The sequence below is a fragment of the Haemaphysalis longicornis genome, unplaced genomic scaffold (genome assembly GCF_048455015.1).
Source record: "Haemaphysalis longicornis isolate Haplotype H1 unplaced genomic scaffold, Haemaphysalis longicornis Haplotype H1 scaffold_1, whole genome shotgun sequence".
Taxonomy (NCBI): Eukaryota; Metazoa; Arthropoda; class Arachnida; order Ixodida; family Ixodidae; genus Haemaphysalis; species Haemaphysalis longicornis.
This window is the reverse complement of record NW_027526203.1, coordinates 173,595,196-173,608,941: the sequence shown is the minus strand read 5'-3', so window position 1 is coordinate 173,608,941 and position 13,746 is coordinate 173,595,196. Positions and strand designations below refer to the sequence as shown.

General features: G+C 46.3%; 1 protein-coding gene across 1 annotated transcript in view; it reads right to left on the bottom strand.

Moving 5' to 3' along the window:
* Positions 1–852: 852 nt before the first annotated feature.
* The window catches only part of LOC144155767 (uncharacterized), a 156,292-nt gene continuing 143,398 nt past the window's right edge, over positions 853–13,746 (bottom strand). Inside the window, exons 7-8 of the mRNA XM_077687418.1 lie at positions 6,711–6,874; positions 853–2,748 (exon numbers count right to left, since the gene is read on the bottom strand). Coding sequence (XP_077543544.1) covers positions 2,584–2,748; positions 6,711–6,874 — 329 coding nt within the window. The 3' untranslated portion in view covers positions 853–2,583. The remainder of the gene's footprint in view (positions 2,749–6,710; positions 6,875–13,746) is intronic.

Here is a 13,746-nt window from a genome sequence, read left to right as displayed (position 1 = left end):
GATGAGCTGTTCCGAAAGGGAGATGCCGGCGGACAAGATGAGGATGATACGGAGGCACAGTGGGGATAGGAGAATCCGAGAAGACAACACCGGGCAGACGACACGAGGTTAGAGGCTGTCCAGAAGGAGCAAGCCACGCAGGTGCAGCAACTTGGTTCCGGGACCTGGAGACACGGCTTAAGCCTGTACAGGAACCGTCAGGTGGTGCACCGGCCGTGCTGCTACTCAAGGCTCTGTGAATCCTCGCTTCGAAAACCCCAGCAACGGCGTTCTCGGTCCTTGGCGAAGCTCCCGACTGCCATAGCCTTTCAGCTGCCATCACTTAACGCTTTCCTTCAGCACGCACTTCGGTGAACCCAGCATCGGCATCGCTGCAACTATACAGAGCATCAGCTATGAGGTGCAAGGCGAGGCGTCGGCCATTGCCGCGACAACCCAGTAACGCAAGGTACCTCATCATAAGCGCGGCCACCATTGTAGAAGCAGGCTTCCATCCTAGAAGACCATGTCGCCTACATAAAATAACCGCTGTTAAACGGTTTTTGGGTTCTGTGTCCCGATGTCTAGATGTTCCTAATGTAAATAGTTATTGGCTGAGGCCTTAGTGCACGTTTGGGACTTTTGTTGTTTGTGTTTGGGTGCGCGTGAATGCCCTTAGTTGAACCCATTTTGCTGGCATGCGTTCTGTTCCCCAGCACTCCGAACTAAGATGTTACTGTTTCGGCATGAATAGCCACAGCCCTGTAATCTGGATCTTGACGATGAACACGGTACGTCTTCCTTTACATGTTAATTTAGTGAAGAAAGCATGCAAACACATTTCATCTGAATTAAACCTGTTAACGTCAGTGATATGCCACAAGAACATGTTTTATTTACACAAAAGAAAATAAATTAGAAAGAAACCGCCAGCAGCACCTACAAATTGCGTTTCCGGATCCACCGTCAACAGCAGCAACAGCAGCACAATTCTCACTCGGTCATCCGTCTTTCGATTCCTTCAGTCACTATCACCACTCACTGCATCACTGGTCAGGGCCACGCCCGAGGGTCAATGGTTCAGTCTGTCGGCGACTTCAGCGTCGGGGCCGAAGAGGCGAGGTGGAGCCAGTGTATCACACTTGGCATTCCAGCGGTACGAGCGTGGACAAAGAAGTTTTTCCTACGTATGCTTCATGGGGACGAAATTTTATCTTTATGGTCACGAAGTTTCATGTGGTGTGAGCTCGAAACTACCGGAAGAGGATGGGGTCTTTATAAGTATTGAGCCATACAGAGGAAGCAATGCACTGGGGACCTATACTATCCAAAGAACGTAAATATTCCCCAGGATGTCAACGCACTTGCAACTACTGTGCTGCAGTTTGTTAAGTCTCCACAAAAAAATTCTCCCTGGGACTTCTGGACTTCAAGACCTCCCGTTCGCATGAGTCCAGAAATTGACTAATTGTTAGTCCAAATAAAATTTTGCTCGTATCCTTCCCATTGTCGCTGTAATAACTAATTTGCGGCTCTTTGTTTAGTTATCTATAGTTGCGGGATCAGCTTTGATTAAAACTTTATCTTTACATGCTGCTCCGTAAAATAATATTTCCACGTGTAGCATTCCCAGATTCGTAGCCACACTTTTGGCTGACATTCGGCAGTCCTCCATGATCATTTCATGAATATCTTGCCTTTTTGCAGGCATTCCACTAAGTTTTATTGGCAACGCAGAAATGGCCAGCGTTAAAAATGGCAACTGTACATTTGCCTGTGACATATGAAGGATTACTGTTATCCAAATTGTCCTGATATTTCATATTGGATCTGCTTCACACCTTTTTCTGGTAGAAGCGGGAACTTGGTTATGGCCTATGCTCTCTAACACGCTGGACTTTTTGGACGTACTGCTATGTTCACTCTAGACCTCAGTAGCAGTTCATGTAGAAATTTATTGGGAGCTATCTTTTGCCCCATTCAATATCGACATTTTGTTTTTTTCGTTTAAGCTCAGTGCTTGCTAGCAGGCCCTCGTATATGGTTCAACCTAGCAGCGTTTTAACTTACCCAATGTTCCCTATGTGCCAATGTCTTTGTATTCATTTGTCGTTTTTCTCAAATCACATTTGCTTCATAGCAGTTCGTTCAAACATTCTTAGCGTCCATTTGAGAGCGGCGTGTTGCTCTGTGTCCGGCTGTAATGCCAAGTGGCTAGAATGAAAATTCTGGACTGATTTTAATTGTTGCTTCGGTATTCATTCGCCATTGAAGATAGTAGGGAATATGTTGGAGCGATTTACCGCGGAAGTCCCACCGCAGTACTGGTTTTTCATTCCCATATAACTGGGGACTTCATTTAGTTTAACCGATATGATCGATCTCGGCGCGATGGGACTTGCACATTTTTACCTTAATTTTTTCGGCATAGCCTTTGGAAGCACTTCGTCTTTGCGATGGCGTGTACACACTGGCTTCTGTTTGAGTGTATGTAGACACATGGCACTGACTTCAAGCAGAACTGGTGATTCGCGCACATCCCATGGAATGACCACTCGTCCCCCGGGCGTTTCCGCACAGGGCAGTCACCGTTGTGGGCGCTCGTCAGCGCAAGCCGATCTTCTCATAGATCCATGTGGCGTAGGGAGACACTCTCGTGAACACGGTCGGGTACTGTGCCGTGCCGCTGCAAGCCACGCCGAAGCTGTAGAGCCCGATAAGAGTCCAGTGGCCCCTGTCTTGTACCATCAGTGGGCTTCCCGGTATTCCCTGCGTGAGGCGTACAAGGTCGTAAAGAAAAGAAATCAATGAGGTCAAGGCGGCCAATTGAGACATGTTTGTAAAGCCTGAGCCAACACTGCTGCCCTAAAGTGCCTCCCCATTTCTCGCAGTGACGTATGAGCCAATATCACCAAATTACGGAGTCCCCAGGACTTGCCTTTATTGTATTTTGTAGCGGGATCATTCATGTGCCATGGAAACGAATATAAGGCCTAAAAGGGCCATAAATAGGGTGCCGAAGTCCGCGATTTTATGTGCGCAATCGTTCGGGTACTATCCAAGGAACGTCCTCCAGAAAAAAAAAAACAGTTTGAAAGTGTTAAGTATTAGCAGAGTTATCGTTCACTAAAAGTGCCATTTACAAGGCCCGGGGCTTTCGCTGTTTTCCCGCTTCTCAAAGTACTGTTGATGCTAAGAGTGCGCCCGCTCGGAGCGGGACCATTGTACCCCAGAGATACGCCCAGTCATTGGCTCCGCTCATCAGTACGTCACGATTTTTTAGCAGACGATGCGCATGCTCCACCTACTTCTTGTTGCGCGCAGCCAAATCTTTTCTCGCTTTCACATTGTTCGCGCCGGCGTTAGATTGTACAAATGGGAAACGACGTTTCGGACAAGATAGGGCGGGCCAAAGACAACCCGCTCGCCCACAACGAATTTGCGAAGATGTGCACCAATTGCTTACGGCCCGCTTGCTTTTTTTTTTTTTTTGCATGCGGCGCGGTTGGGGCGAACCGGTCTTTCCGTGCTCGGTTCACGTAGAATGCGTTAGGCTTAGCATCGCAGCAGTTATTTGATCGCCGCTTTCACTAGCAACGCGAAGGACGATCCTTGTGGCAATTTTTCACCACACAATCATCTCCTTTCGCTAATGCGTAATTTTGTATTTCGCCTTGAGTTCGTTTTGGTGAGCGGCGACGAGCTGCAGCTGACGCCCACGTCCGTTTGTGCGGGCGCACCGTGCGGGCAGGTCCTCACGGCCGTCGTACGAGGAGAGTGTCCGGCCGCAGAAAACGCTTCACACTTTTGAAAACATTACCCATTTTTGTGAACGTCGTCCAAAATACATAATCTCAGCCTGAACTCACACGACGGATGGCGAAGGCCGGCATTGGCCCCTGAAAAAATACGCCCCGGCGGAGAGATGCTCGTAGACACAGCGAACGGGGACGACATCGACTGGGAGCCGCCCACACCGCCCGAACCACCAGCATCTTCCCCCGTACCCGGAAAGGTCGACTGGCTTCATAATTTGATGGACGCTGCCAATATCGACGCCATAGTATCAAGCAGCTGCTATTTGCTGCGTCAAAGTCACCGAGATGCGTCAAAGGCTCATTGAATGGCGACAAGGAGTCAGATGCGAACAAGGAAAGAACGAAACACCTTTCTTGAACCCGTAGACTAGCGATTTCGCGTGTGAAAGGGCAAGCTTATTTCGGGTCGGTGCGCCACTAACCCAGCGAAAACAGCATCACTCCGAATTGCAGAGTCCCTAAGATTAAGGTTTCGGTATTCGGGCTTGGACAAAATTTGATGACATTTAGATTGGTGATGAAGTTTCTGGCATCTTTTTAACCTAGCCCTTTATCAGGTTTGCACTCTCGCCAGGAAAAAAATCATGCGTCCCTCCGTTTAACGACGACGATGGTTGAACAAGAAGCTTTGTGAGGGGGATTCCTTGGTTGTCGTTTGACTTCGGACTTTGACTTACAGACACTTTGGACTTCGACTCGCAGACGGTTTGGACTTTGACCTATTGACATTTTACTTTGACTTGCATGCAGTTCGGACTTTTGATCGCGGCGGCTTTGACTTTTACCCTTGACCATTTGATTTCACACGCAGAAAGCTTGGCGTTCAACCATCGTCGTCATTGGGCGGAGGGGTGCACAATTTCTGCGTCTAATTTTGCACGTCCATGCATCCCTCTACAAATCCGAGCTACTTTGATGGTGTCGGAATGGCGCAGTCGGATAGACGTCGCCTTCACAACGCGAGGGATCCAGGTTCGATTGCGACCACGGGAAGCGTTTTTTTCTCCACTTCACCCACGAGCATGATCATCGTCAGCGAAAGTTGGCTTTCCCGCAGTGCGTTTTGTGGAGAGCACAGGCGCCACCAATGAGACATAGAAAGCTTCGCTTTAAAAAAGATGCGTACATGTGTATAGGCAGTTCCCAGAGGCGGGTGTTAGTTCATGGCCGTGGTGAAAATTCGGTGGTACTGCTACTATTGTATCATCGTTGCCATTTTGAGCGCCACCCCCATTACAATTCATGCGACCTTTAATAGCTTTTTCGCGCTCAGAGTGCTACACGGGCGTGAAAGGCATATTCGACAAGGCCAGCTTGATGCGTAACGAAATGTTAGACTACTGACGAAACAGGCGTATGTACGCAAGGGCATAAGAAACAGAACTTCAAATAATTTGGTTGGCTAAGACGTCAGATGACGTTATTGTTTAGACTTGTTAAGACAGTTCCAACAACAGACCGAACATAGCGTAAGGATTTCCGGCGGAGCAAGCAGCCGCTGAAGGCACATTCGGCGCCAACAAGTTGACGAGTGAAGATCGCAGAGCGAGCAAGGAAACCGTTGATCGCATTTTTGTGTCTTTCTCAACTGGCCATTCTTGTAATATGCGCCATGATGATCAGACACACGTCACACGTGTGTTTGATAGTACATGTCAGTTGCCTCAAAATTTCTGTAGTTTGGGACTGACGAAGTAATTTCAGCGCATGTTGATTATAACATCCGCGCACCTGTGTAACAGACCGTACCATATAAAAAAGGATACAAGGGCCTTTACTATATACATGGACAATTGTTTTCGACATTTAATTAAAGATGACTACCGCATGTTATACAAAAGAAAATAGGCAGTTTTTACATTACACCGGCAGAATTAGTTGTTTCAATGCGAAAATAACTTTGTAGATAACACTCAGTAAATATCCCCTTCAGTACTTCTATTCAGTGTTTGAATGTAATACCAAACTGAATACTAAATATCTCCTGTTCTGTATTTTTGTGGTCCACATTTTTAACTTCGTTCATAAATGTGGACAACCACGGACATTAAAACATAAATTAACGATGGTGAGTAATAATCACACATTAGGGCGGATGCTTTACAAGTTAGTTGTTATAATTCAGGCAAAGAAGAACAATGCCCTGAAAAGAACAAAATGACACATGCGCAGATACATGCACGTCCATTATTTTTAAATACCAGAAGTCGCAGATTTGGCGCCATTTCAAAAGGTTTAAGGGCTCGCTAGCGTCCTTAACACAATAGGTGCATAAAACCAAGTGTATTTTATTGCGTTTGGGACTGAAAAATCAATTTGTTACCGGGCCCTTGCAACCTCCGTTAGGGGCGTCAATACCAGCAATTAAAACTCAGCTTTAACATCTTTAAGCATAACCACATCAATTTGTCATTTTGTCGCTTACAAGTATTAAGTGCACTCTGTAAAGGAATCCCGCATGCACACACATACGTATTCATCGACCACTGCAATCTTTTTTTACGAAGCAGAGGTCAGAATGGTACCTTGGACAGTCAATCCAACCATCGAAATCATGTATCACGCTAACAGTGAACCTATAAATGCGTAATAAAAAAAACGTGTGTTTTACGGCCCAGTTTTAATCAATAATGGTGTCATGTTAGCTTCAGCATTCATTTTAAATTGACCTTTGCTTTCGCACCGCTCGTTCCCGTGAATGGAGAAGGAAGCCGGTTTTATTCCACCAATTACAAATTCATTGGAATGTTTTCGCAAATGACTCATAACAACTCGTCCATGCATAAAATGATGTATCAGAAGTAGTTGTCTTTGGTAAGCGGAAGCAGAACGCCCCAGAAGCGTCGAACGACCAGTAAAGCGGTAAAAGTAGGCGTTTTTGGCAGATTTCCGCCGACTCCTCCTCGCACTCACCACGCACTCGTCACCGATGTTGGTGGTCAGCTGCGTACACACGAAGTCTTCGTCGCTGATGCCCGCAGGGTACGGGGACAGGTCGACGCCGGCGTACGTGTTGTTGCAGTTGGACACAGGGATCACTCGGTAGTTCTTGTCCGCCATCGAACCCGGTCGGAAGTCTGCGAATAGGCCAGTCAGCCCAGAAAGAACGGACACCACAGTGAGCGAACGACGTGTAGACCGGTACGTCGTACCGGTAAGTGTTACCGAATGTGGCGCTTGCGGGACGTCCCCTTTCGAATTCGAGCATGTATCGTTTGCCTCACTCCGCTTCGGCGTCGCTGCTGTTCCTTCGCGGACACTAGCACGTGCGATGTTCTTCACCATCGTAGTCTGATTTAGGGAATTTTACCCTATAATACTAGTGTCAAAATATCATCCACCACCGCTAGCCGTGCTAAAAAAAGGAAGTGAACTGCGGGACCGTGGTTTTCATTGAGACAGAGTATAAATGAAGGAAGCGATCTAGAGTTACCATGGTTACTACGGCGTATTCGAAAAACAAACATCTCGTATATACTGCCACTCCACGTGCTTTTTTACAATCTGAGGCCATTTTTATGCATTTAAAACCGGTTGTATCGCTGCTAAGACTCCGGGGTAGCATTGCCTATTTCTGAAGATGCCATCCAAAGCGCTGGTAGTAGGCACTGCTTAATGCTACGACTTGACTTTTAATCAGCTTCTGTGTCCTAAAGGTTGCATGCGGAAAATCTAGAGAAGCCATCTACTAATGCCGCTCCAAACAGAACAGGGGAGGCTGCGCAGGGAAGAAGAAGAACGGCTTTATTTCTCTAGTGGGTTGTAGGCTCCACCACGAGGGATTATAATTTTTCACCGAAGAACCATTTGCATCGTTTTCAAACGCATTAGGATGAGTTTAGCAAACGCAGTCAGTCCCAAATATGATGTCACAAGCTACGGAGTACCACTAAAATGTTTCACCGCCTTATATCAATTGATTAAAAAGTGCACCAAAAACCAAGTTGGCTAAGCCGACAAGATCGCAGAACCGTGTATAATATATATATATATATATATATATATATATATATATATATATATATATATATATATATATATATATATATATATATTTATATTTATATTTATATTTATATTTATATTTATGTTCATATAGCGCATCAGAAATGGGAAAATGAGGGGCTCGGTGAATTAAGACAGAAAAAGGGTTGGCAGTCAAGAAAACCTCGGAAAGCAAAGGGGGGATTGCGTTAGGTCATAGAAACCGATGAAGAATTTTTTGTCAGAAAGAAAGTGGTGAAAAAATGCCCGCCGGGTGGGATCCGAACCCATGACCTCCAAAATACCGGTCTGGTGCGATAACCACTACGCTACCAGCGGGGCTGTTTCCCCACCACTTTCTTGGGTATTTATGCTAAGGTATTTTTTGTTTCCTGCAATTGGAGGTGGTAGCCAGCGCCACTCGGACTATTCGGGGTGAAGGGGACCTTCTTTTTAACCCCCGGGCCGTGACTCCAGTGTCTACGACATGTCGAGAGTGGTCGACCAGCATTCAACCCTCTTAAGCTACCTTTGGCACCAAGACTGCCAGAACAGAGGCCCTCGCTATGCATGTAGCGAATCAGAAATGGGAAAATGAGGGGCTTGGTGAATTAAGACAGAATAAGGGTTGGCAGTCAAGAAAACCTCGGAAAGGAAAGTGGGGAATGCGTTAGGTCATAGAAACAGATGAATTTTTTGAGTCAGAAAGAAAGTGGTGAAAAAATTGGTGAAATTTTTTCACCACTTTCTTGTATATATATATATATATATATATATATATATATATATATATATATATATATATATATATATATATATATATATATATATATATATATATGAGCACGCCCTTACTACCCTACTTGACCTAGTGCTTCGTTACAATTATTTCCATTTCGAACACAAACATTACCTACAAATTTGCGGCACAGCTATGGGCACAAAAATGGCACCAAATTACGCGAACTTGTTCATGGCGGCACTCGAGGGACCCTTCTTGGAAGCTCAACCCGTTCGCCCGCTCATATACAAGCGATTCCTGGATGACATCTTTTTTGTATGGCCGCATGACGAGGCAAGCTTGCGTAAGTTCATTTCGGATTTCAACGCGGTCCACCCTTCTATATCTTTTACGCATAATATCTCAAGGACATCGGTAAACTTTCTCGACGTCACCATTCAGGTAGAGGGCACGACCACGATCACAGCCCTATATAGAAAACCCACAGATCGCCAGCAGTATCTGCACTTTGAAAGTGACCATCCACGGCATTGCAAGATGAGCATTCCCTATTCCCAGGCCCACAGATACCGCAGAATTTGCTCTGACAACGCCGACTTTGACCACAATTCCCAACAACTAAAAAATGCCCTCATTCGTCAAACGTACCCAGCAGCAGTGGTCGATGACTCCATCAACAGAGCTCGTAACCTAAATCGCGAGGACATTCTACATGGAGGGAATCCCAGGAATGAAGGAAGCCAGACAAATCTTGTCCTCACCCACTCATCTGCGTTGCCTAAACTTATTAACATTCTTTCAAGACATTTTAATATACTGCAACAAAGTAGCCGGCTATCTTCAATTTTCCAAAAGCCCTCCCCCCCCCCCCTTCCCCTCCCCCGAGTTGTTTATCTCCGCGGAAAAAACCTGAAAGATATGTTAGTCAGAGCCAAGACGACTACCATTGAGGGCACTCAACGGGGATGCCAGCCATGCAAGAAAACACGTTGTAAGGTCTGTTCACACATGACAACCACCACTACTGCTAAAGCCAGCTCCTCAGATTACCTATTCAAAATAAATGCGCATCTAAACTGTGACAGCCAAAATGTCGTCTACATGCTTCACTGTGACATCTGTGGCATGCAGTACATCGGACAAACAGAAACCGCCTTCCGTAAACGCTTCAACAACCACGTTCTCACGCTAAAACACAACCGAACTTGCCCATTTCAAGACATGTCAGCCTCCCTGAGCACTGGGAGAGAGCAATGTCCAGCTCGGACCCTGACGACCAGCTTTGGCTGGGGCAGCGAGCCCAAGAAGCCGGACGGACTCAAGGGGTCCTGGAATGAGGACTCTTACCCAGGGCTGACAGCTTCAGATACACGTTTATTCCTCCTCCTCCTCCTCCCAGGACATTCATTCGACCAAATTAAAGTCACTCTGCTAGAGACCGGTTTTCACACTAAACGGGAGCGCGAACAGAAGGAATCGTATCTTATTTATAAGTTCAAAACGCTGACTCATGGTATCAACGAGAGCGCTGGCAGCATGTCGTGCCTCCGGAGGACCACGGACGTTGATTGACAAGAAGTGAATGCACATTGTTCCAACCCCTTTCCCCCAGCATAAAAGATTTTTTTTTTAATTATTTAGGACCACCCACCATTAGCTCAGACAACGGGCGCATACCGAGAGGTAGCGCCGCCCAAAAAAGCCGCCTAAGCCCCGCACTGGACGTGCTGCGCGATAAATGCTGTCCACGTTGGGACAACTAACAAGAGTAAGAAGAGAGAGGGAGGTGACGTTGAACGGCAGTGCCAGTCTGGCCGTACCTTGAAATTGTCGTGTTCTGTTAAGACATAGCGGTGGCGTAATTCAGTGGTTTTCTGTGTCGGCCCTCCATTGAACTTCACGGTTGTCGCGTCGTACGTGTGCCTTTACATTACACTACGCTGCGGCCAAGGACGGACGGGGCACTCGTCGTCTTCTCCGAACTCGCCGCGCCCCTGTGTAACTTGATCCCTGTCTTCCGCGCGGTCCGACCGCTGTGCGGCTCGCCGCTGGCTGCCGCTAGTGCCTTCCTCTGTCGCCATGTCGCGGCCCTTCAAAGGGCAAACAAAGTAGCCTTATCACCGGTTTCTTGGTAAAAGCAATGCCTCTCCGTTTAACCGTCTGTTCTGGGTGAACCCACGAAACAAATGCCGGGCCAAGACCGCGTCCTCAGTTACTACACTACCGCCCCGCTCTTTCCATCTGTGCTCATGCGTTGTCTGTATTTTGTTTGTCAGTTCTCTTTCATCACAGCCGCAGCGGGCCGATAGAAAACTTTGGTCCCGCTCCCTTCCCCCACCCGTGCCGTTTTCTCACTAAAACCACCGCCTTTCCTCTTTTTTTTTTTTTTTAATCCTCTCCCACTCAGGAAGTGCCATGTTACCGGATTTTTCGGCTCCGGTCTTTTCGGTACAGGACGTTTCGGTACAGGGCGTTTCGGTACGGTCTTTTCGGTGCACGGACCTTTCGGGACACGGGCGTTTCGGTACACGGGCGTTTCGGGACGCGGGTGTTTCGGTGCAAAGACGAATTCTGGCGAACGGTTTAGGCTGCGCGTGTTATGTTCTTGTTCGCAATTGTGTGTTAATTTAGGAAAGGAGATGGTTATATGGCCTTGCCCTAAAAAAACGTCGGTTTATGTGTTAATTATTAGCTGGGATATTTGTAGCATTTATAAAAGTAAATTGTTCATTATTTTATTTTTTAACGACTCACTATCGCCAGTATTTTATTTAACAAATCAATGAGAGTATCGTGTTTTTCACTCCTTTTTTGACGCCTTATTATCACTCGGTTTTTTGCGAAAATCAGTGAGAGTAACTTTTCTTTTTACATTTTGTGAAGTCCCTACGACAACGGCTGTGTAAATGAGCGCCACCTCACCGGGAAAGGAATTTCTGATGTTATAAATGACGATTTTGCAAATGAGGATTTTATAATGACGAAGAGGTTGCAATTTCTTGGTAGTTTGCATTGGTGTGCGTTGCTTTCTTCTGATAACGCAAGTACTTGAGGAGTTATTAGCAATTCATTACGTAAGGCACCTATCGTAACTTGCCGCACGCTTCCGTCCCAACTTATTCGTGGTTAGCAGGGACTGCGGCGCGTTTATTGTGTTTGTGAATCAAAAGTTGGAAATGCTGTGTAACGACGTTGAAAGCACACTGCAATGTTTTCGGCAGCATACTTAAAGTTATTCACCTTCGCAAGAACTGCTCATCTGTAATTCTTGGCGTTTTGCCGCAGAGCATACAGGTTCCATTGCCCCTGCGGTGGCGCTTAATTACTCAGCTGTTATCTTAATTCCTGGAAAGTGCGAAAAATAGTTACTGTCGCTGAATATTGATAAAATGAGCGAGAGAAAATACCTGATAATACTGTCGCTAAAAAGACGAAGTAATGAACGAGCTATTCGTTTTCTGGCTACTGTTACGCAAATAGACAGCCATTTTTTGGCGTGGCCACAAATTTTTACTGGCCTAAATTAACGCAGAAATTTGAGCAACAACCGCTTAATCAACAACTTTGATTTGCGTGCTTGCAACTCCCATGTTAAAAAAGCACGCGAATTTTGCTGCCTCAAACGCTCGCTCGAATTTCTTTTCGTACCGAAACGACCTGTACCGAACCGTCCTGTACCGAAATGTCCTGTACCGAAACGCCCGTGTACCGAAACGCCCGTGTCCCGAAACGCCCGTGTCCCGAAACGTCCGTGTACCGAAAAGACCGTACCGAAACGCCCTGTACCGAACCGCCCTGTACCGAAAAGACCTAGACCCCGGATTTTTCACGTTCTCTGGCGTATTCTCCTCCTTGATGAGGGAGAGGGAAGAGAGACTCCTTCGCATGCAGTGTGCATAAGGGTTCGGTGTTCATTGTGGGATTGTCCCTGAGGAAGGAAGTTCCACTTCCGAAACTGTCGGACTAATTTATAATAAACAAGTTAACCGCAAGGTTGTTCTTATCTTTTACCTGACCGTTTCTTCTGGCCCGTTGCAACACTCATCGATATATATATATATATATATATATATATATATATATATATATATATATATATATATATATATTGTTGGATGGGTTTATTCCAGAAGAAAATGCAGCAGGATGCTCAGCGAAGGCAGTCCAAAGCAAGCGGGACACACGGCTGGCTCCCACGCGCTCTTCTCGCGGTCCACGCTCATGGTGATGCCTGTCTGGTTAACCGGTGCTTCATCTTCCTTGTCGATATTGTACGACGGCCAATCTCCTTGCAAGGGTAGGAGATAGTTAGCATAGAGCTGTTGACCGCTGTTACCTCTTCGGCACTACAACATATCTATATATATATATATATATATATATATATATATATATATATATATATATATATATATATATATATATATATATATATATATATATATATATATATATATATATATATATATATTGCCGCGAACGATACATTGGGTTTGTTTATTTGTGTTTTGCCTTTACCGCCGGCTGCGCCGGTCTGTGTTATCTCTGCGCCAAGGGAAGCGCGTGTTCCATTCTTTCTTTCTGTGCCGCATGTGTTATCTGTTGTGATAGGGAGAGCATTCCGATCTAACGTGAACAGCCCAGAATAATCTTCTTGGATCTACTATGTTCTCGATGCGAATCGACGTTTCGAGAACCACGCGCGCCAAAAGATAAAAAGCCTGCAGTGCGGACGCCGGGGCATTCGATTCTGCGACGCTCGCCGACGCACGTAACGTCACTTTGTTGACCACTGCTTCGCCGCCTCTGTATTCTTTTCAGTTGTTAGGGGAGCACAAGTTCGCTCCAATAAACTTGTTTCTTTTCCAAACAACTGCTTCGTCCTTGGCTACGTGACATCTGGTGGAGGTGCTGGGTATGAAGGGTGCGTACCCAGCACCTGAAGGGTGCGTACCCAGAGATAACGCAGACCGGCGCAGCCGGGCGGTAAAAGCAAAACACAAATAAACAAACCCAATGTATGGTTCGCGCTACGCAGAGACCGCCGCTCTTCCGAGGGGGACTGCACAAGAAGTGGCGAAGTTCTTTGTAAGCCAAGTTGTGCTGCGACATGGAGCCCCGGAAGTCCTAATCACAGACCGTGGAACGGCATTTACTGCGGAGCTGATGCAAGGAGTATTACGCTACAGCAACACGGATCACCGAAGAACGACGGCGTACCAC